Raw genomic sequence first — 25,193 nt, 5'->3', positions numbered from 1 at the left:
CATGCTATAAAAGAAAAAAAAATGTTAGTTTCGAAGCAAAAGAAATTTGATCTACACAAATACAAAAAAATGATTGCACATTTACGCCCATTAAGTCACCACAACTCCCACATACGCGTAAATGATTTTCAGACAAACATGTAATCTCGATTATATTTATTTCCACAACTTTTACTACACAAAAAATTGATGCTCCTGTAGAACAATTTACAACAATACAATTTTTGGTATAGAATATCTCTTTATAGAATTTATTATGAAGACAAACTGAATATAAAGAAATTAATCGTTGGCATTATTTTTTTATTATTGAGAACACTTTGCTAAATTGAGTTTTACATCTGCCCATCCATTTCCAACTTCCACTAATTTGTTATGGATTTTCAGCAATGTTTTTGTTTTTGGGACATGGTCCGGCGTCACGGCATACACTTTTTTCATTCCGAACAAGTCACACATCAGAACCATTACCTATGCGTTTTTTTCAACAATCTGAACAATTGGCATACATTTTGATGCATCCATTTCCGATTCAATTTCATGTTCAGTGGCATATATAGCGTCCTGTAATATAGCATATTCTATTTTTTTCATACCAATCTCATTTTTAGCGAGAAACGTGGATGGTTCAATTCGAGCAAAAGATACATTAAAATGGCTTTTGTTATGAGAATTTGCATTCTTTTTAAAACTCCATATAACAGAGGAACTGCCGTTTGCCCCACTCTGGTATTGTAATGATTCGCAACTCACTATTGTCTCTTCGCTATGCACAGTTTCATACCAAGTCCCAGTTAGTTCTGAATAATCGATTTCTTTTTCTAATTTTGAAAGTTCACAGCAGTGGCAGCAGGACAACATCAAATATTTCCCGACATATAAAATGATCACTGCTAGAAACCTCAGCATTGTATCCTCGAGTGTCCTCTCCCTAAAGACTTACTGCTGATTGATTCCAAGGGTAATATGGCATCTTTTCCTTATTTTAGTTTGATTACGAGTTCAGGGACTGTCTTTGTTAGCCAAGTGAATATCCCCCTGTTCATAGGTTTCAGTCCCGTTACACAACTTGATGTAAATGGCCGAACAAAATTAGTTACCTCCATATTGGTACACATACTTTTGGAGCGCCTTACTTTTTAGTATTTTTAACATCACTGCATCATTACTTTACTTGGGAAGAAATCCCAATACCTCGTGTAAAAAAATTGAAGTTTATGTGCAGTGAACGCGCCTAATTGACATTTCGATTTAGTTTTACATATATACCGTTGTAATGATTCCTCTCTGATGAGGATAAATAATCTAAGAAAATATCTACTGTCACAGCAGTATTCATATTCTTATGAATGGAAATACACGCAAATGTGTTCAGCAGCGGTTCCCAAACTATGAGTCGCAAAAGAAGTCTTAGTGGGTCGTAAAAAATGTAGAAAGCTTGCATGCATATTTGCATATTTTTTGCAATCTTGCAAATTTGAATTTTATCTTGTTTGTTTGTTAAAATTTGAGTCGCGACGCTTCATAATTTTGACAAGATGTTGGACTTAGGCGGTCCATACCGTCCGGAAAATTCCGTACATGTCCGGAATTTAGGGTTAAATTTTGCGTCCGGGAAGAATTTTTAAAAATGCTCAAATGTCCGGAACCCAGAATTTTACTGCATCTGTAATCGTACTGTGCACACTGCGAATACAGATTATTGTTATTCCGTACCGTGCGCATATTTTTTTACTACGAGGTTGTATGGAAGTATGATGTAACGAAGCGTTTTCCTTATCAATGATGTTTACCACCTAGAACTTTCTGGAAGTATTTCCTACAATTATTCAATATTTAGACTGGAGAATATTGGTTTGCAATCAAAATTGATCGAGTTTACAAACAAGGCAAACGAGACACAATTGCCACTTATTATATGTAAAATATACCTTACTAAAAATAATACTTTTGAAAAAATGTGTGGCATTTACAGGAGACAACTGCAATACTATGTTTGGAGGACTTCGGCGTAATGAACAAGGAAACAATGTGTTTGCAAATTATTAAAGGAAACGTTAAATCCGTCATTGATCGGGGTTGGCTGTTCAGCACACGTTTTAAACAATCGTATCCATCATGGGGGTTAATAAATGAACATCGATAATGGAAATAATATATATCAATATTTTTCTATTTACACAGTTAGAACTGAACAAATACTGCGAGATTGCAAATTGTGAATACAAGAGACTTCTCTCTCATAGCAAGACTCGCTGGCCTTGTTTCCTGGAATTTCAAGATTGTTAGAAATGTTTTCACCCCTGAAGTCCTACTTTTTGTCACAAGTACATCCACCAACGGTTCTTATACCTTTGGCATATGCACTCACTAATGTCCGTGTTTCATGGACGTATTAAAGTGGTTGGGAGAGAAAACAATTCCGTCGCAGAAGTGCTAGAAAATTTGGAGCTGGTTCATAAATGGCTTGTAAAAGAAAGAATGAAAACTTTGTTATAATTCCGCATGATTAACTGAAATCTGGTACATGACTTTATGAATACTGTATACTGATTTCTGAATAGAAACCATAACAAGAGACGCCGCGGTTCGTTGTGGTAATAAATGCGACTCTCAGCATGAATATTGTACAACGTTTGCAGCCTTAGCATTTCGGTTCCGAATATATATGGTCTCATGAAAATAGCCAAACATTGTCCGGGATTTTGCATTTTCAAATATGGTAATCCTAGCTTGGACTCTCATCCCACATGTCCAAAGTTCAGTGTGTCCGGTCGTTGTTATGCAAACTGATTTCTAACATTGAGCCTAAATGTCCACCGTCCAAACAGCACTGTAGATTTTGGACAATGATCACGTGCCTTCTAAAACCACGATCGGCATTCATTTATGGTATCTCCGTTTGGTAGGTTGACTAATGTTTGTTATGTATTGAAATTTTAAAAACGGTGCTGCATTTTCGAAAATAACCGTACTAGCATAAAACATCAAGTTCACTCGACATTGATGAGTCTTTGGAGAATCACAAAATCAGTCAAGTTATTATTAAAACACCATCGTGCCGCTACTCGTCACCAAGTGGTTTCCACCAGCACAATCTTATTTGTTAATAAGCAGACCAATGCAATAAAACGCATATTGGGAAATAAGAATATGACGACGATAATAGAAGCGAAGCTACCTAGACCAATATTGTTGACGTGAACTATTGGACAGCAACTCCACTACCCAAATTCAACACACAAATTCATTTCGAGCTAATCATTTTAGTAAAAAAGGACATACATAAGAAAAATATATACAGAGAATACAACCAATTAGATAGACATTTAGAGGATTAAGTATCACAATCAGGTGGCGCATTTAGTTTCCGATGAAGTTTCTTTGCCAGAGGCTTATATTCAAGCAGAGTGCCGCAGCATATATACACGGCAGTTGTTTTGCAGGTTTCCTAAACGTAAAATATATTTGTTTAGACATCCATCAAAAAGCAAAAAGACTACAGTAACTAATTAAAAAAACCTATAACATGTTCCTACATATGAACACTGATTAATAGAATATACATGGTTTAGGCAAACAATGAAAAAGTTTATTTATATTATGTAAAAAATGAAATAAACCACATGACGAAGTCAAAAAACGATATTTACAAGATATTACAAAAACTGTTTACAAACTTGACATGGAAAAGAATGTATGTATAATTTATTGTATATACAAAGTATCCACTTTGTGTAGAGCATTTAACAGAGCTAACAGATGATTTGGTCTCATATATTGGAGAGAACCTTGCCTGGTTGTGTGATATGCATCATCCAGAACACCCCATTTGCAGCCACTTGTCGAGCAACTAGAAGAGTTGACGCTTCTGATTGGCGAGATGCACGATCGGCCTTTGAAGTTCGGTCATTGGTGGGGGGTGTTCTTACATTTTAAGGGCAGAGACTTTACACATCAAAACTGTTTTACATTACAGGCACTCAAGTGCCAAATTAGTTAACAGCTCTGCACGCTCAAAGTTGCGTAAACGAAGACAAAAATTATCAACGGGCCAACACAAATCCAACTACGCGGTACTCCATGAAAAGTGCAGAGCATCAGAAGTAACTGATTATTACAGAAAATACTGATAGAAATAAAATCTTGAAAATAGATGCTTATGTGTAACAAAACTTTAGTTGATGAAATTATTGATAATTACAGTAGAAAATAAATGGGACCAGAGAGCCGTAGATGTGGATGATTCCCTCCTGCACATGCACTTGGTGAAAAAGAACATCTCAATTTATATCAAGTTCATCATATAATTTTGACAAGCGACATGCTACAATTTCTGATCTACAAAAACTTAATATTGTTTATCACGGAACTAACTTCCTGACAACTTACACAAGAAAATTAAGAACTTTCAGGTTTCAGCTTAATAAAACCTGGTAGACTGGTATAATTACTGAGTATAGAAGGCTACCTCGCAGATAATGCATTTAAGTCAACTTTTCAAATCTGTTAAAATATTTGCCTTCTAACTCGAATACTGAATTACAACAAATAATATCTTGCAAATGATGATAACTGGCATTGATAAAAATTTAAAAAGACACAATCAGGGGCGCAGCCAGGCAGTCATTAATTTCATACAGAGCTAGGATATTTCTGTGCAGGGGCTTTTGAAACAATTGCCATGGTCCTGAACACTTGCTACTACAACAAAACTTGTTGGAGTTGTCTTTCCGGCTGATGCTGATTTTTTTGTTGATGATATTCAACCCATGACCAGTAATAATCATTCCTAAAATGTCATAACTGCATTTCAACACAAATGTGTGAATACTATAATTTATAATCTTTTTCCAACAACAAATCTCTAAGTAGAAGTAGATGGAGCACATGCTTTACAATAATTATTAGTATTCAATCATGATTCGGAAAAAAATTCATTTAATTTTAATAGGGCTAGTCTTAATAGAGCACTACTGTTGGTAATGAACACAAAGTGTGGGCAGGCAAGCTCGTAACACAAAATTCATAATGCTTTGAATCTGAAACCGCCTGGCTGCGCCACTGGACTCAAGAAAATCCTTCATTTCTCAACTATAGTTCAGATTTGAATGAAAAATGATGACAATTGGAAGCGCAACACAACATTATAAAATGCTATTTTCCAAAATTACATTATGCCACATAGCAATAATAATTGACCACACAAGCATGTTACTGCTGCTACTTTTATTAGTTTTTCGCTTGTTGTCCGGGTCAGTGAAAGAATTGAAAATTGAAAGAACAGTCGTCTCACAACAACTGATCTAGACAATAGCAGTAATCTAATATTGAGCCAGACCATTATTAAGGAATAAACAAACTCATCAGCTCGGGAGAATCCACATACATGGATTGCTTCATCATTCAAAGCAAAATGAGAATGCATGTTTAGTCAACAATATAAACCTTACCTTTATCAAGATCAAAATCTGCTCAGTAAGGTTTGTAGTTACTCCCTTGACGATTGCGACCTGTCTTACCAAACCCTGATTGTTGTTGTTGTTGACCTGAATAGGCATAAAAATAACAGTTTTACACAGTCTTCTTTTGTACAACAGAATGATATTATTAGTTTGTTCATTCTCACTAAAATGTGTGCATAATTTGCAGCATATCTGTTTACAGCAAAGAAGATTTTCCAATTTGTGTCTCATTGCGATGCGGGTTTATCCACAGTAAATTCAGACAGGGATAACTATTTAAATCATCGACACAATGATTGAAACTATTTTTGAAATATTAACCTATACACCTCGCATGAACTAACATAATTCATTTTTGGATAAACAATTTATCATAATAAAACCACCTATGAGTAGCAGTCTTACCTCCCCCAAAGCCATATCCTCCACCAGCAGCGCCCCCTCCCCCAAAACTGTAACCACCGGTGCCTCCATAACCATAACCACCCTGGTTAAAATTTCCATACCCGCCGTAGGGATCAAAGCCACCACCATATCCAAAATTACCCGGTCCATATCCACCAGGTCCGTATGCCTGATTGTATCCACCACCAGGACCTCCATAGTCTGAAAATTGTATTAAATATTCATTTATAAGGGGTTGGTCAGTTGAGGGGTTGGTCGTTGGTTGAAATTGAACAAATAGTTTGCGCTGCAACAATTAAAAGCTTGTGAGCAATTGCCATGGCTTTGTCCTATTTGATCAACCATTATTACTAACACTAGGTTTCCATAGTAATAACACCCAGCAGTGGTTTTGACAAGGTGGGGAAAACCGAAAAAGATTAATAAATCTACTATTCAGAATAGTGCTAGGGGTACAAAGGTGACTGCAGCTGAATACATGATTAAAAAAACAAATAACATATTTCACTATTAAACAAGATCTTACTGCCAAATCCTCCACTCCAGTCCGAGCCACCGCCCATGTGTCTTCCACCCATATTTCTACCCCGACCTCTTGAACCATCGCGGCCATGGGAAGGAGGCTCTGCCTGCTTGCATTCAACCTTAGAAAATTTAGATTTAGCAGATTATTTTTCTATCCCTGCATAAAGAAACATTTTACAAAACATGGAACAATTCAAGCCATCAAATTATTAGATAATCTAATAGTAACTTTAATCCTAAAATCTGGTGTGAACATTGTGCCCTCAATCTCCAGTAGTGTCTCATTGCGATGCGGGTTTATCCACAGTTAATTCAGACAGGGATAACTATTTAAATCATCGACACAGCGGTTGGCATTAACCTAGGCTTGAAAAATCTAAACCAGTGGATCCAGAATAACTCCTCAAAATACCTGCTTTCCATCCAAATCGTGATACTTATCAACAGTGATTTTAGCAATCGGCCCATCTTTAACAAAGGTGATGAAACAGAATGGTTTCGGTTTGTCAGTTTTCTGATCACGGGGTCTTTCATACTTCTCAATCTAAAAATAGAGTAAAAATGCTTTCCAGTGAGTTTTTGAAAAAGGTGAATTCCAAATGTAAGCTAGCAAATTTTGAAAACTTACTTTTCCAAATTTTGAGAAATATTCCTCGATAGTTTCTTGTGTTGTCTCGGGTTTTACACCACCGACAAATAATTTGCCTTCTTTTCTTTGTGGTTGTGCTATTTTAGAGTCTATAGTCCGATCATCAACCTTATGAGGTACATTTGCCAAAGCCTATAAATATATTAACTTTTTAATTTTTCGGTCCCAAACATTGACAATGCAAATGCACTTCAGAATTGAAACAGCCGATGCACACAGTATTACTGTCATTACTATACTATTCTAATTGTAATGCATTTATGCATATACAACATCCTAATTTTCAACAAGGTATGGTAATGTGTTTGCCATGAATTGAAGCATTCACATACACTGTTTTCAATATAAAATTAATTTAAAAAGTCATCTTACTTTTTCTAAACCAGCGACTTCTTTAAAAATGACAAAACCAAAGCAGCGAGATCTTCCAGTCGTGCTGTCCATTTTCACTGTGGTCTTTTCTACATCACCAAACTGTTGCATGAAATCTTTCAGGGTAGCTAAAATAGGTTTTACAATTTAAATAACTAATGAAAATTCAAGTTTGAACCAACATCAATCAAAATATACTAACTTTGATTTGTTTCCCAAGACAGTCCTCCGACAAACAGTTTCCTGGAAAAGAAAAATAATAGTGCTATAGACATTGACTATATTACTATGAAGCAATCTGGAACACTGTCTTTATCGATTTCAAATCATAGAATTAATATGGACTCCCATTGCTAACACAGGTGCCATTGCTAACACAGGTGGTTTACCCACTTCACAAACATGATAAACTTGTGTTCATCATGTCAATGAACTACCAGTAATTAATAATGGGAAAAACGGAAGGGTGCAAGAGTTTGATCACTCAATCACACACTTTCCACCTACCTCATCATGAAATCTCGAAAAAGCATAAAAGCCAGGAAAACAAGTAACAACTTTTTTCAAGAGTTACCCTTACCATGCGGTGGGCACGTTGTTACCCATTGTTTTATTTAGCACCCATCGTTTTATTTAGCAATCGGTCGCAAACTGTTGGTCTAGTTTTTCCGGGTTTAAGTTTGTTGATAAGAAGTCTTCTTCGAGATTAACATAAGCAATGGTAAATCTCGCTTTTAATTACGACGGGAATTTTATTAACGAGGGAGTGTTCTTGAAAATTATGCAATTTCGTTTTTTTTTTTTGGGTGGTAATAGAAGACATATTATTCCTTCCATCTACCAAAGTATTTTGAGTTAGATCACGAAATTGCTACAGCAACATTATGCTATTGTTTGCCAACCACGAAGCAGTAAAAGGATTTAGCGAATATTTCTATTTTTTATCGCGGTTTGAAGTTTCAACTCCCAAGAAAAAAAAATGCCTTTTTTCTATCCGGTTTGTGACTCAGACCACCACTTTTAAAAAAAAAATTTTTTTCACCAATTGCAAGCTCTTTAAATAGGCTTTCCAACGAGCCGTCAGTGGGCAGCAGAGGATCATTAGTTTTTTGTTAGTCGATCGATTAGTTGTAGGGGTACAAATGCATAAAATCGGCGTAGCAAATACGATTATTTAATGAAAAATAAAAATCGCATGGAAAGGGTTAAATTCACCTTGATAGTGAACTTAAACTTTTCATATCTGGCCAGACATGTAATAATAACTATTGAAGAGTGCATCTCCGTTATTTCTTTTCTGGATTGAAACTACCAGAATGTACCATGGATTATGATATGTTCTAACAATGGCGATATTTATTTTAAATTTGGACATTAATAATCCATACCAAGGCATTGAAATGAAAGCAACGATGCAGCATTGCATTAAATTATTCTTGTATAAATTATTCATGTGCGTCATGCGATGCCCCGCATCAGGGCTACTCAACTATTTTTACCAAAGATCCGCATATAAAACTTAAAAATTATTTGGGTCATTCTTTTCAGAAATATTTTCGCTTCCTTAAGCATGCACCTTCTCCGCTAGCTAATGACTATTAGCTCATCAAGATTGTTTATTATGGGGTTATAGTTCTTTTTATATATATTCAAAACTATAGTGATTTTAATAAAAGGAAACTGCAAAAGTGGGGCTAATGCAGTACGGCACACTATCCCGAATCCGGATTTGCGTCTACATTCCGGAAGAGCCAAAATATGAATAGGCGTCTGTGAAACGGGGGGCGTCGAGTCGTCTGCGAGCTCGATGCGTGAGAACGTCAGATGTCTGGATATGACGTCAAAGAAAGTCACGCACAGATCGGCAGTTCGGCACGGCTCTCGAATTTTGCTAATTTGATTTTCGTTTTTTACCGATGTATACTGACCTATATGGTTAGATATACGATGTATTTCTGAATCATTATATTCAGTCTACTGTTGGTAGTGCCTAATTAAAATAATTTCGCGTAAATGCAATTGTCTGTGAATAAAATAATTACTTTTAAATAATATCAAGAGATTACAAAATTATGCGTTTCGATTAATACGTCTACGAGTCCAACTAATTTTATTATAAGTGTTTGTGACTACATGACATCGTTTGAATTGTCGTATAACGAAGTCAAAACGATGCACGATATCGAAGTTTTTTTTTTCAATAGTTAAATTAATATCGATATTGAAACTTTGTATGCCCGTTAATACCTGTAATTACAACAATTTAACATAGCATCTTCGGTTATTTAGAACTGAAACTTCCAGAAATGTAAAATAAAAGCCTCGATGATTAATTGGATTAAACTATTTTGCCAATTTGATTCTTGTTTTTCACAGACCACGCAAGTTGATCATTTGCGGCATACGAATGCATCAATGCGGCATTATATTAATTTGATTCTTGTTTTTCACCTATCTATTCTTGCATAAATCACGCAAATTAACATTTGCGGTATATGATTGCCTCGACGTGGCATTGAATTAAAATATTCTCGTATTCCGTATACTTCGAAGTTAAACATTCGCGACATATGAATGTATCGATGCCGCATTATATTAGTTTGAATCTTGTTTTTCATCGATCTATACTAGTATAAATTACGCAAATTGAACATTTGCGGCATATGAATACATCGATGCGGCATGTGTTACATTATTTTGCTAATTTGATTCTTGTTTCTTGCCGATCTATTATTGTGTAAATTACGCAAGTTGATCATTTGCGGCATATGAATTAAATTATTTTCGTATAGATTAACATTTGTGGCATATGAATGCCTCGATGTGGCATTGAATTAAATTATTCTCGTATACCGTAACTTTCGGAAGTTAAACATTTGCGGCATATGAATGTATCGTATCGATGGGACATTATATTATTTTGAATCTTGTTTTTTACCGATCTATACTAGTATAAATTATGCAAACTGAACATTTGCGGCATATGAATACATCGATGTGGCATTATATTAAGTTATTTTGCTAATTTGATTCTCGTTTTTCGCCGATCTATTCTTGTATAAATTACGCAAGTTGCACATTTTGCGGCATATGAATGTCTCGTTGCGGCATTAGATTAAATTATTGCTTTATGAACTTATTCATCTAATGCTATATCGAGGCATTAATTTTACTGTTTATCGATTGTGTGTTATCAAAATGTAATTTTTATTATCTCTGATCCATTTATTATCGTTAACACGCCATCCTATCTACATTGAAAATGAGAGAAACACGGCACGCCAAGGTTTACGTCGAGGAACGGCCGATGCGTGCCTGCGTGCGTCGATTGAAATTCAGTGACGTCACACGCCGTCAATCGTTTTTTGCTCATTTCTCTCGAACGCACCGGTAAAAATTTTTTTACATCGGTAGATCTGATTATTTTTTCACGAGGAATTCAATGATGATGGTTTTAGATTGCGCTTTTTGTTAGTTTACTGCGCTGCTTCAATTTATCGATATCGGGAGACAAAATCCGCCAGACGTACATCGAAGGAGGGATATTCGATCACCATTAAAATAGGTTTCTCTAAAACGAGAGATTGTCTCTCGATCTGTAAAGTGTGCCGTACTGTAATGATCTAAAATAAAGAATAAGTTCGGTTCGAATCAAATACTCTAAAAAAGGTCGGGATTTGAAAAGCGGTCCGCCAGCTGAGTAGCCCTGGCCCACATGATTAGCATAATTCACACAAGAGAAATTAAATTTAATGCCGCATTGAGCATTCATTTTACTATGGATTGTTGGCGTACAAATTTAGAAGAATTTTTTTTTCATGAAATGAAAATCCAATGTGCGTTTTAGAAGTTTCAATCATGAAAAAAGTAAAAATGCATTAATCTGTTGTTACGATTAGACGTATTGACAGACTGACATAGTTTGTTCCAGTATCAATACAATTTTACCTTCCAAAATTTCCATAATTTGTGTTCTGCTGATTTCATGAATTATCAAAATAAAAATAAAAAACATTTTGACTCCTATGAATCGATGTGCATTTTTTTGGAATATAACCAGCAAAAACTTCCAGATTTCACACACCGGTTGCATTGTCCCAACACACATAATCTCGTAATAGTATTCCTGTATTTACAGATTTTTATCTTTACGTATCAATATTTTGATCGGACCCGTCGGCATTAATGATATTGAATTGAAAGAATTTTGAATACACAGTTGCACTTTCATCGTACAGTTCCCAACTTCTAAGAAAATCGACCTACAGACCTATTGAAAATGCTCACAAAATCGTAGAGCTACGAGGCATAAGTGGTCGATAAGGCCTGCTAAATATCATCGCAGTTCATTAATTTTTGCAGCATTAGTTACATCGATTAAGTTGATGGCCGCAAAGTGGCTAAGCCAACCTAATTTCATCGAAGAAATGGAATAGTCAAAAAATGACTGATTTCATAGTGTGAAAGCTAAAGAATCCAAATGCTGAATACGGTTATACAGTTATATGGGCAGATTTAAAGAAAATACAATAGAATCCATGCTCAGTTACATTATACAACAGTTGATAAAATGGCTCAAACGACAACGGCAATTGTCACCACTTTATTTCAGACGCAAATTACTTACATCATTGCATAGACTTTCTGTATTTAGATAACTTATGTTAAAATATATAATTCACCTTTTATCCTCGTTATTCTCTTCTTCATCACCACCATCGGTCGGCTGCTGCTGGTCTTGGTCCTCATTGTTGCCATTGACGGCGTCGTCATTCCCACTTTCCGTTCCATCAGCAGGCACTTCGCTTTCTGCTGGAGGTTGATCCGCGGTCAGTTGCTGGTTTTCTTCCGATGCAGCAACAGTAGTATCTGTAGTTTGTTCCAATACGGGTGTTTCTTGTAACTCGATATCGGCCATTTTATAGATTAATTCGCAAACACGCAGAACGAACAGCAAGAAGACCGTATACTAGCAGACGTACGAATGAAAGAACGACGAGTCTTGATCCACGCCAGACATCGCGTCGCAATACCACGTGATTAATCGTCGTTTTCATTGGATGCTGTTTAAAATACGAGTTGCGTGCGCATTCACGCAAAAGCGTGACACTTTGATTGGAAGCTATTGTAAAGGAGAATTTATGTCGGTCTGGCGCGTACCGTACAAATTCTCGTATTTAAGTTTTACCTTACAGTATTGGATACGTTAACAAAAGTGCAACATTTCTGAGGCTGAGGATCGCGCGGTTGGGGTTAACTGTACATGAGAAATATTACATAACATATGTGAAAATAAGCAGCCGTAGCCAATTCATTGTAAAAACTTGTCAATTTATGGCTATTCATACGGTACCCTACGGCCAACGCCACGGCCTACTCCCATTCTTCACGTGGACTTGACATTGACTGACTATTGTACATATCGTCGTTTTGCCGCACCCCTGTCACTACAGGTTTACTTGCATATTTTATATATTTCACGTCTATTGTAACGCAGTATTTTTGAACTGCTGTTAAATTTATGAAGAGTAAGTACCCTAGATTTATTCTGTGAAGTCGACAGGGCGGCGCGAGACGTTCTTTGAATCAACAAAGACCAACTCTTGTCTATGGTGCAAGATATTACAGGCCAATGGAGTTTCCAAAAGTGTTATACTAGATTTTGAAATACACTTGCCCATATTATCAGTAGTGTATCAAGATGTCATTTTCAGGGAATGTCATATTGGTTATTTAATGAAATCCACTATGACGCCATATTGTCGTAGAAAGCAAGCTAGTGCGCTCGTCACACAAGTATTAGCCATCCCGTGCGAGAGTTTGAAAAGTGACAAGAACAAACAATTATCAACATTAGGTATGCAAAGGGCAGTCACCTGAGCGGGAGTTGGCATTTTTATTGGCTTTAGTCCGATTGCGTCTCGTTTGTCGGGCACCATGGAAAAGTCCAGTTTTATAGGATATTTACCTTACTTTTAATAATATGATGTAATAAAAAGTTAAAACTTGACTGAATGGTAAAAGCCTTGCCCGCCAATTGAGAATGTGTTACCCCCTGCAGCATCGGTGACTATGCGTTTGGCGACCTCGCTCAGTAATCAATAGTTTATTTTCCCACGATGCTAAAAGCTCATCGTTAATACAAGAGAGCGATGCTCAAATAGGATCACACAAAAGTTAAAACGAAGTAGTAGGCCTACGGGTATGAAATCTGTCACAGAAATTTTCGAGACAAGTAAAAAGTGATTTTTTCATAGCAATAAGAAAAAAAAATACCAACAGGAACAACATATATATGTAATAACGAAACGATTCGTGTCCATGAGAGCTCGCTAGAAGTCAATCACACAGAATCAGATGGTACGCTCGACACGTCAGGTTTAATTTTTACTAATGTCAAACTCAAACTTTACTTAAACAATAGAAACTATTCGGCCAAGTTTGAAATGCTCTGACCCATTATGGTACATCAAAATGAATTCACTTTAGCTCATTTCGATATTCGGTCAATACAAAATCATACCAATGATTGTATACTCAATTGTCTTGTAATATATATATACCGGTATATATGGTTTGAAATCATCTCTGTCTATAATAACACTCTCCGAATTTGAAGTAGACCCCGCGGTGGACATCCAAAGTTACAATTTCTCCATATCCCCCATGTTTATGAAAAATATCAATCAAATACTTTAAAATGAAACGAAGACTATGGTCATATCAGCTTATCTTCAGCTTCTTTGTAGTTTTATACTATTAGTATCACGCCTTGTGAACTATTTAATTATTATCTGTTTCTTGATCTTTCATTGTGAATCTCTCATACCTTTTGATTATTCTTGAGAAGTTGATTCCCGCACGCCTCCAATTTCCATACCAAATTGCGATTACTTTGGTTTTGCAATTAAAATTTCATTATTAATTAATTAACAAACAATTACAGTGTTCCCGATACAGGTCGGAATCAATTCGTTCAAGTTTATGCTGAATATTCACATCGCGCGCACTTGTTTATGTGATATGAGCGTAACGGTAACATCCTCTTCCACAGCATAAGTCTGATGTAAAAGCATATGTATGAATCTTCTAAAATAGACCGATGAATATAATTATGAAGTTGCGGAATCGACGTTTTAATTCAGGCAAAATTTGATGCCGGAGCTATTTAATGCTTACTTCACAAATTGAGTTGATGTTCATTTACATAACACACGCTCGTCATCTAGAGGAGAATTACTTTCTCTCGAGCCAATCTTAAATTTGTTGCGGAAATGAAATTCCTGATATTTCCGAAACATGCTTATTCAAAAAGTTTAAAATGGAGTACATCTAATACAGGGGTGGGCAAATTACGGCCCGCGGGCCGGATCCGGCCCACTTGAGTGTTTCATCCGGCCCACTTGTGGCTGATGAAATTATGACTAGGGTTTTTATGAATTTAAATTTCTGTTGAATATATCGATGAGTTAAAATGACATTTCATTGAAAATATCGATAACGGATCGTAAATACCGTTATTCCATACGTATGGATGTTTCCACCTGGTTATTTCCGTAACAATGGCCAATCAGCAAAAAGTTTTAGAGGACGTCGGCTAACAATTAATATTTTTGCCTAGTTTTTGGGGTTGTGCATGGTGTTTGTCGGTTTTTAGTTATGATTCAATAAATTAGTTGTAAATGAACTGGTTTAATTGTTACTAAGTCTTTTGCTAAGCGTCAGTTTAGTTGCAATAATCAGAAAAAAATAATAATTGAGATTTTCGTGCATGAAAATCAGTTTGTGAGTGCCAACTCTCCAAAACACTTGCAAAATAAGCATCTGAACTTTTTACAATAGTAAAGTATAGGGAGAATTTGTCTGCGGTCAAGGGTCTGGAAAAGGTCCATTCATTAAAAGCACCTGAATATTATGTGCAAAACCATTCATCCGAATTATTTATACCATTCAAGAACTCTAGCACCTGATATATCAGTATTTGGGCCTGCAAATTTTTTTTGCGTTCGTGAATGTCCCAACACATGTTAAATCCGTTTGTCTAGTACTGCGACTCTCAAAGTGGGCGATAATCCCGTCTCATTAATCGTTATGTCTACGTATTTACAAATTACAAACCGTTTTTGATCATATTGAGTTTTGTTCCTCCGGCCCAGTAACCAAATCTATTATCCGAATCCGGCCCACTCAGAAAAGTAATTGCCCACCCCTGATCTAATATATATATATATCATGTCGGAACACATTCGCCAATCGTTTCCCTCAACCCATTTTGTGTGGTCATTTTGAAAAATGTTTGGCGATCCAGAAGTATGTGTACCAACTAATATGGAGGTAACGAATTTTGTTCGCCTACATTACATCAAGTTGTGTACAGGGACTGATTACTATGGACAGGGGGTGTAATTCACCTGGCTAACACAGACAGTCCCCGAACTCGTAATAGAACTAAAATACGGAAAATCGGAATGAAATTATCGTCTAACTCTAACCTGGTACATATACTACGGAAGTACCAAATGTTTTACTCGCTATAAATATCAATCTCTGAAACTCCACTACACTCCGCACCGCTGCATGTGCCTAATTTGACCTAAATTGTGTTAATTAAGTATTATCGAAAATGTACTCTTTACGTAAATGCAGTTCATATTATTGCCCAATTTGGCAAAATATATACAGAATATATTGAACATGTAATATATTCGAATTCGTCTGACCCATATAGACATTTAGGCTACTTGGTTTTGTCCGTGCAAAATATTGCTCTGATTTTTTTTGAATATTTTGGGAATACCGGTAATTATCAAGTATCTCTGTTTTGGTATTGAATGTTCAATATGTTTGCAATAGTAAGAAATTCTTCAACTTTTGTGATTTATCATAATGTGTATTGAGTCGGTAATAGTGTTAACCTAATAAAATCGTTTTTTATTATATATTAATGCAAAAGAGCACAATATGTAAGCTATGTTCACCTGCTTTAATTATGGACACTAGGTTGTGTTCTGGAATTTTTTTTGCAATATCTCTTTCTCATAGTCGTATCAATCTTGCAATTTTTATACAATTATTTAAGCACAGTCATTGAGTTAAATGAGCTAATTTCTTATCCAAATTCGATACTAATTATTATCTGCTAGTATTATTTCCATGCTTTGTAACACATGAATCCTGTACAGGCCGACCTGAATCTGGCAACCGTGAATTTTCCCGCATGTTGCTCTTTCCATTTTGAGTTTTTAAGCTCTGGCATTAAGCTCTAGAATCTTTTTTTTTGTAAATGCCTATTTTTCATGCTTTATTTTTTATTCAGCTAATATTTGGAGTGATGGTATAGATTAACTTGTGTGTAACTGTCGGAATAAACTGGTCCACTGATGTCCATTATCTACTTGTTATTAACTAGAGACTTTGAAGCGAACAGTTAAATGTTTTCGCTTTTTCCCATTTTTTCCCCCTGGAACTAACTGATTTTAGCGGTATCAGACTTTTGTAATATGTTCGAAGGACCCTCTTATCGACCATATTTTTACATGCAATTTAGCCAATTGTTTTTTTTAACTTTTGTGATTAGACGCAAAAGTCGAAGACCATTTTTATTTGTGAGCACTAGGACTGATTAAAACTCTAATAGGGATGAACAACCACCAGACTCGGCACATACAATGAATCCGTTTGAGCCACAAGTAGATGAAACACCAATTAATTGCAGGCGCTCTCGATAATAATAATCAGGTTCGATCGCATTTACTCGACGCTTGGTTTTCTTCGACCAAAGCAGGCTTCCGTAGGTAGAGATGGATAATGATGTTCATAAACATTATCATTTGGTTCGGTGGCTGAACGACGCTGTATATACTTAACGATGGATGTTATAATCAACCGTCCGAAATTTTGATAAAGTTCGATTTGCGCAAATGATTTCTCAAACGGTAATCGTATTTTTGAAATTCATCAGACATGGTTTCTGCTCTAGCTGCTCATCTAAATAATAACTTTGATGAATTGGCGAATAGAGGTTATAGCATATTTACCAGAAGATCCGTACAATCTGCCAATCGTATTAATATTGTTTATCATAATCATATATCGAACGCTGGTTGTGCGACTGACGACACTAAATATTCATTCAAAGTCGAGATAATCTCAATGTCAAAGTTAGCTGACGAAATCAGTTACTTTCGACGGGAAATTGAATGTGTAATTCTACGCATACATCTTCGGAAGCTGCGAAGTCTCTCCCTTTCTATTGACTCTAATGCGTCAACCCAGCACCCTGCGCGTGACAGAAACGGAAAGATCATGAATTTTATGAAACCACCGTCGGCGAATGCCCAAACTAGTCAATTCTCCTACGGCAGGGCAAAGTGGGACAAGTCGTAGCAACTCGATATAGCAGTTTATATATATAGGTGAAGCACTTGTCACAAAACGATATACCGTGTTTGTAATCCAAGTTTTAACTCTAAGAATCGATTCCGAAGTCGATTTTGCCATCCCTAATTATTATCACTGGTGTTTTCGTTTTTACATCCCCAGTAGTGAAATCGGAACTTTATCTTGGAAGAGTCCTGTAATATTCTTAATCACAACGTTGAAGCTCAAACATCAACCTACTTACTACAGCGTTCGCGTTCTACCAAACCCTTCTTAACGGAGCTACAATCATCAAACTGGATTTTAATAATAAAAAGCCTTAGTAGACCAACATCGGCGAGTTCAAACAATGTCAATGACTTCGTAAAGAAGTATCGCATTAGCGATTCAGTTATCTTCGCATATACCTACATTTCCATCCGCAAACTGCATTCAGAACATTTGTACCTAAATATTTTTACACCCATGAGCATTTGCATCCACGGACGTAATTTAATTCGATTTTGCCACCATACTTTACCTCGTCGTCACAATTCTGTCTGTTCATTTTTGCGCGGTGCCAAAACATATTCCACATAGATATATATCACACTGAATGGGCGCGTTAAGACGAGATCAATACATCGGCAATATTGTTACTTTTTATCCGGTCGGTATATTACCTTGAACTCGTACGCTTGCAATCGCAAGGCTCATCTTTCAATCCTGGATGAGGGCTTCGAAGTTTTTGAGTACAGTACATGCATTCCCAAGTTTTATGATCGGTTTCGATATCAAATCTTAAGTTAAATCTCCCATATATACGTCTTCTGTCTGGATGAATCGTTTCTGTGCATCCGATGTTGTCCTCGTAGCATATGAAGTAACCGTCCGAATATGATCTTGCAGTTGAGTTTCCCATGTCATGTTGGTGATTTGGCCTATAGTCAGGTATGATATAATGTGTTTGTAATAGTTAAACGTTTTAATTCTTCAAAAAAATGTTCACGCCGCATATTCCATTAAAATTTTGCATATTGTAGTCAATGGACGTAAAAGCCTTGCAACCGCAAAAAGGTTTGATATAAACTTTAATTAAACAAGGCCCATAGAAGATTTTAATTTTTAGTTTTTTGATAATCGTGCATCTTTTACTGCCGCCACCTTTGAACCACGAGGACCACTAGCTTGATCTGTAAGTTTATAACCAAAACGTTGTAACGAAGTCATATTTAACATTTCCTACTACCAATTGGCGCTAGTTCTGCTTTTCCAAATTATCAAGAACATCAAATGATCTTTGATCATATTTCTTCACATTCTGTCTACAATTAATGATATCGTCCGCTATGTTTGTGATACCTCGACAGTTCTTCACAACGTTTCTGATCTGTGTTACTTATCTGGTGCACATGGTGAACTGAACATAAAGGACCGTGGATTCACTCATTTTCAACACCTTATTTGGTAGAAAAAATGGTACTCCCGAAGTATGTGAACCAAGATGGCGGACACCGGAGCGTAGTATGTGTACCAGGTTAGAGTAGGCCAGGGGTCCCCAACCTTTTCGAAGCCGAGAGCTACTTTTTGGGTACAGATTAAGCTACGGGCTACCAGTTCAATGTACACTTCTAAAAAAATCAGTTGCTCGATTAAGCTTCAATTATTGATATAATTACTGGTATTTAGTGAAGTATAGACATTAATAAACTTTAGGATTCTTCAGGAAATCAAACGATTATCACAGCGTTGCAAATAAATTTCTATCAATAACACTTGTATTTCAAAACTGAGTGTTTTCAAATTGATTTTCAACACTCTGCACATGTCTAAGATAAAATGGACTTAACAGTTGTACTATCAAATGTTGCAGAGTATTATACTCCGACGTGTAACTTGACACTATAACTCTGAGCAAGTCTTGTAGATTTTCATCAGTGAGGGGTGTTCCATGTTTGTTCCTGGTGGAGTGAGTCGCGGCGCTATGGCCCATCGTGTTAAGCGTTAGGTTCGCAGGTTAGAATCCCATGCGGGGATAGTTATGTGCGAAAGGATTGCTGGACTCCTCGCCGCCGTAGGGTGGTTCACGCAGCCGCTGGTCGGTTAAGGCTTCCTTCGCCATCAAGTCCAGGCTTCCGGAAACAAATTCATCGCGAAAATGGTGGATTTTTCTTTGGAATCAATAATTGTATTATTACTGCTCCGCTAACCAACGGACAAGAAAAAGCGCGGGTTCGTGGAAAGTGATCTCAATGTCATAATTGGAAGAGTGTTAATTGACCCGTCACATTACTGAGGTCAAATAAAAATAAGGTTGATGGTTACAATAATTTCTAGTTCCCATATAAGTGTGTAAGTCCCATATAAATTCCTATATATACTAATATAGCAGAACAAAATTTAATTGATGTAGCTTACTTATAAGAGCCGTTATTAAGCTTAGTTTGGAACAGACCTGCGGGAGACTCATATGGTCTTCGCGGGCGACTTGGTGCCCGCGGGCAACGCGTTGGTGATCCCTGGGGTAGGCTATAATTTTATTCCAATTTTCCTTATTTTAGTTCTATTACGAGTTCGGGAACTAGCTAAGTGTACCTGAAATTATGGCCTAATCCTAACCTGGTACACATACTTCGTCCCGGTATCCGCAACCTTGGTTCACATACTTTGAGAGCACCGGCCAGCGATAAGAACGGTTTTTACAAAATAATTATTAAGACAGTGAAAGGCTGAATTACTTCCTAAAAATTGTTGAATTACCCTTTCTGGGGTAATTACCCCCAATTTGGGAACCGCTGCTGTAGAACATATTCATATTATTGGCATGCAGTTCCTTTTGTATAATATGCAGACAGATGAATATTTTTAAAAAACGAATGCTTCTCATAACAACTGCTTAAAATGTAATTTTTAGAATCTATTCAAACGTTGGATTTCTTGATTTATATTAATTTCACATACATAACATATACTCGTGGTGCAAATTTATATTTTTTTATTGAAATACCAAAATATCACTGAAACAAAAACTGCATGGTAACGACTATATAGGAACGTCTAATATAGAGTCGTACTAATCCATGATCTCTGAACCAACGTTCTCATAAGGGGCAAACAAAAGATTTGAACCTACATATTTTTATACCCACAGATATTTGAATTTACAGAATTCGCGAATATCTGTGTTACGATAAAATTGCATTTCTGTATTTCAATCAAGGTTACATAGTTCAGAGTCAAAAATTCTTAATTGGACAATGAAACAACTTTGTTGACCGGTAATGGCTCGCATTAAAACAATGGAATGAAACTGTTTGTAATTACAGTAGAATGAAGATATAATAGATTGAGATTTTGGTATGTTTTCTTTCATCTGTCTTCGAGTTGAGGCGCGTCATCATTTGAGTCGTGCGGCAGCGGGAAGTTGACATCGTTATAGGCTGAATGTAAATGTAAGATTACAATAAAAGCAGATATCGAAGAGATTGATATCCAAGCGAAAATATTCCAATAGTTGACTAGTTTATATAAAGCAAATTAAGCAGTGTTTCGTAGCAATGTTTTGAAATGGATCATTCAATATTGCGAGAAGCATCCGAGAAATAGTATGGCGAAATGCCCGATGCCATACTGTATACCAGGGTGTGGCCAACACGTCGATCGTCACGTCAGGAATGGTCGATTGCGTATGATTTTCAGTCAACTTTATTAACAACATGCCAAAAAAGTGTGTTCAACTACAATTCAAGCAGTGAATGTAAATAAACTGGCCGAATGAGACGCTTTGCCGAACAATAATACAACCTATATTTCACTTTGCCCTCAACTTCTTCATCATGCTAGAATTTACGTCTACGTTGAGTGCCTAAAATTTTATTCATATCAGTGGCAGTAACATCAGAACATCCATTTTATTGTTATATTTGATTAACAATTAGAGAGCCAAAAATTGTTAGTACTTATTCATTTTTTTTGTGAATTTTTTATTGATCAGTTGATTGCATTGTATTGCGAAGATTTCAGTTGATTTCAGTCGAAAATAGGTTACCTACGCCTGCTGAATACCAAAGATTTATTGAAATGATTTTTCAGGTCCAGATTTTCTTGTTTATCATTAATGTGACTCAACGTACTAACAAAATATACAACATACCTTGAGTGACAACTTTGTTGGTATCATTTGCATTTCCTGAATGCAGAAATAGAGTTATACATAATTTTAATAGAAATACAAATCTGACTATACGATATATCCTGAATTGAACATAAATTGAAGTAACACACATATATATGGTAAAACAATGAATAACTTTACCTTTGTGTAAACTTTCTACATAGCGCATGAATTTTGTTTGTTGAACTCTTGGCAATAATCCTTTTAATGAATTATCTTCCAGAGGAATCTCACAAAAATCTTCCGAGCCGTAAATGCCAATATCATGCAACTTTTTGATGAAACAGTCAAACCTATCATCTGGTAATGTTGAAAGAACTTCTTTCAATTCGGCCACCAATCCGGGAGATGGCCTATGTCTTTCCGCTTCATCGTCCGAGCCCTGAACTTTTAATAAATTGTTTTATTTGTTTGAGATACTTTGTTGTGTTTCATAAATATTCAGGCTTATCGTTAAAACTTGTAGTCAATAAAACATATCATCATATTTTTGTATTTGAAAGTATTGGGCAATATTTCTTCGACTAATGAGTACAGTTTTTGGTACTCCCGAAGTTTGTGAACCAAGATGGCGGACACCGGAACGTAGTATGTGTACCAGGTTAGGGTTAGGCCTATTCCAATTTTCCTTATTTTAGTTATATTACAAGTTCGGGAACTAGCCAAGTGACTCCCGTAGTGTTTGTACCCGAAATTATGGCCTAACCCTAACCTGGTACACATACTACGTTCCGGTGTCCGCTATCTTGGTTCACATACTTCGGGAGTACCCAGTTTTCGTAGTTTTTCAAAGAAGTTATGGATTGAAGATAGGAATCAAGAGTTCTTTTTTATTTGTTATTCGATAAACATATAATGCTTACTTACTAATTTTAATATGACCTCCATCTTCATTCTTGACGTCAGTATTTCCGACCGCCACAGCTGCTAATGATGTAGTACCTGTATTCGGCAGATAAGGTTAATAAATGCAAGAAATTTCAGGTGGATATATAACACACTTTCCCTAATAGTCACTTATCGTAGTATTAAATTGAAATGGCCACAGGTAGCGTTCTTTCGTCTATTCCAAAGGCGAATTATTTGACTGAGGTTCTAGTTTTGAAAACCACGAGAAATTGCTCGGGTACAGTAGCAATAGCACCGATATGTGTATTATATTAGGTGCATTAGCAAAACAGGTAGAAGCGTATGAGCTCAAAAACTCACTGTCGCCGTCCATGACTACACAATATCTAGTTACATGTGTGAAAACCCACATTGATTTGACTTACCCTGCGCTCCATTCTTGTTCCTGTTGACTGAAACAAAGGGGGAAATGGTTTTAGCATGTGGTTTGGGCAAATCAAACAAGCACACTGAAACTTTTACACATAGTACGTTCAAATTAACAAGAGCATCGTGTAGGGCAAGTGGGACATGATATTTGTGAGACACCCAGAATCGTGCCACATATAATTAAAGCAAAATTTATATTCTGTCTCGTAATCCACAAAGTTACAAATGTATCCGTGGTAAGGGCCTTACAGCTATTTGAATGGATGTAAACTCCGATTGGAACTGCTATGAACTAGGAATGAGACAGAAAAAATTTCCCCAAACAAATCTATATATAAACTGCTGGACCAGAACTAGAAGAACATTGATTTAAATTTGGAAATGTATCGTGAATCAGCCAAGAAGCTTAATAGAACTTTGAGATAATGAACAATGTTTTATACAAAAAATAAATAAACCATCTGTATGTAACTTAAATCTAAACTTACTGATTGTGACATTTGAAGATGATTTGAGATTAACTTCACTAGTTCTGCCGGAAAAATTAGGATTAAATGATACACATGCAACATGATCTGGATATTTTTTTGCCATCACTATCTGATTTGTCTATTACATCTGAATTTAGAAATTCAAAGTTATACTTTAATAAAGCATTCATTTCGACACGTTTTTGAATAGATTAGCTGTTATTTTGCTGCTGCTCCTAAAACAATGGCGCGTAGTCCATTCATAATCATAAACACCTATTCCCCCATTGTGGGACGTTTACCACTGTAGCCAAAGTAAAAAATCCTGACAGATTACACGTCATTATAGCAAGAATATATTAACCAATGCCTATGAACTCTGAATTTAAAAGATATGTTCATATAGAATTTGTGAAGTGAATGTGTTATTTCAGAAAGGAAAGCGATAACGTCGTCTTTTTGTGAAAAAACTTGCCAACTCGCCATGGAGAAAGCCTTAACCCTGCAGAGTTCCGCCCGAGTGGTTCACAAGAAATTCTAGTCGCAATAAAAACTTCGTTTATCCGCGTATATCGTACAAGGCTTAACCTCAAATTATATTTGGAGTCGATTACAAATATATATATAATATATATACGCTAAAATCTACAAACTTGACTTTTTTCTCGAATTGCTATTGGTCGCGCAGTGGCGTATCTAGGACATGACAGTCATAGCTAGAGGACCGATTATTTAGCCATAAGGTTCCGTCAGACGATATAAGCTAATAGGTACGCCCAAAATATTGTTCATAAGGTTCCTCATTTTTTACGGAAAATTAAATTCCAAGAGAAAACGCCAGCTTCACGTTGACTGTCAAATATTGTAACCGACATGCAAATTTTAAAATGCTTATTACTTTACTTTTTATCTTTATGCTTGGCGATATACCACACCGAGGTACTTCATATACAGACATACCTGACAATCTGAATCTATATACAAAGCCCCTTATATATTCAGCAATTCAGTATAAGCAAATATTTACTCATAAAATACATTCTGCTTCCTCATTTAGGCTAGGCATGTCTGAGTCGCTTAATAATATGATCATCATTCAAACATAATAAAATGAAACCTTGTTTAAGCTTACAAATTTCTGAACCGATTTTTCAAACTACAGGAGCAACGTCATATTTTACCTGGCCATAACATTAATAACATAATTCTCTCAAATATGTTGAGTTACAAATATTTTGAGTCTGAATGAAATATAATCTCATTTTATTTTTTAGTTATTCTCATTTTATAAAAGATAGTCTCAGAAGCAGCGCTCTAGAACAGCGCTGGCACTAGAACAGTAAAAGTAAGCCTATACTCGTACTCACCGAGTTGCCTAATTCCCCAAAAAAATCCCCAGGTAAACGTTCGTGGGACGGACGCATTTATACGCAGCGATGCGTTAACGCAAAGAATGCTCAAAATTAAATTCATTCTAGCTCACTTTCATTCTTTTT

General features: G+C 36.1%; 2 protein-coding genes across 4 annotated transcripts; both read right to left on the bottom strand.

The window, feature by feature from the left end:
* Positions 1 to 3,246: 3,246 nt before the first annotated feature.
* Positions 3,247 to 12,418, bottom strand: LOC120347289 (uncharacterized). 3 transcript variants are annotated; one of them, XR_013478863.1, is made up of 10 exons: positions 12,099 to 12,418; positions 7,619 to 7,659; positions 7,417 to 7,544; positions 7,024 to 7,176; positions 6,808 to 6,939; positions 6,397 to 6,514; positions 5,871 to 6,071; positions 5,454 to 5,549; positions 3,797 to 4,110; positions 3,247 to 3,451 (listed from the first exon to the last, which is right to left on the bottom strand). XR_013478863.1 is itself a non-coding variant. In XM_039417199.2 (9 exons), the coding sequence occupies exons 1-8, from the start codon at positions 12,332 to 12,334 to the stop codon at positions 5,476 to 5,478; spliced, it is 1,083 nt and encodes a 360-aa protein (XP_039273133.2). In that variant the 5' UTR covers positions 12,335 to 12,417; the 3' UTR covers positions 3,247 to 3,451; positions 5,454 to 5,475. The 3 variants fall into 3 exon arrangements, 2 of the variants coding, with proteins under 2 accessions (XP_039273133.2, XP_039273134.2); XM_039417199.2 differs by lacking the exon at positions 3,797 to 4,110 and having other exon boundaries at positions 12,099 to 12,417; XM_039417200.2 differs by lacking the exons at positions 3,247 to 3,451; positions 3,797 to 4,110 and adding an exon at positions 4,188 to 4,792.
* An 8,337-nt stretch (positions 12,419 to 20,755) lies between these two features.
* LOC120347082 (uncharacterized) lies at positions 20,756 to 23,851 on the bottom strand. Its single transcript, XM_039416918.2, has 6 exons — positions 23,716 to 23,851; positions 23,224 to 23,250; positions 22,817 to 22,891; positions 22,091 to 22,336; positions 21,929 to 21,964; positions 20,756 to 21,215 (listed from the first exon to the last, which is right to left on the bottom strand). Exons 1-6 carry the CDS (start codon positions 23,819 to 23,821, stop codon positions 21,145 to 21,147), a joined length of 561 nt encoding a protein of 186 aa, XP_039272852.2. The 5' UTR covers positions 23,822 to 23,851; the 3' UTR covers positions 20,756 to 21,144.
* Positions 23,852 to 25,193: the final 1,342 nt, after the last annotated feature.

The sequence above is a fragment of the Styela clava genome, chromosome 11 (assembly GCF_964204865.1).
Source record: "Styela clava chromosome 11, kaStyClav1.hap1.2, whole genome shotgun sequence".
NCBI lineage: Eukaryota > Metazoa > Chordata > Ascidiacea > Stolidobranchia > Styelidae > Styela > Styela clava.
The sequence above is the reverse complement of the archived record's forward strand: the minus strand, read 5'-3'. Positions and strand labels throughout refer to the sequence as shown.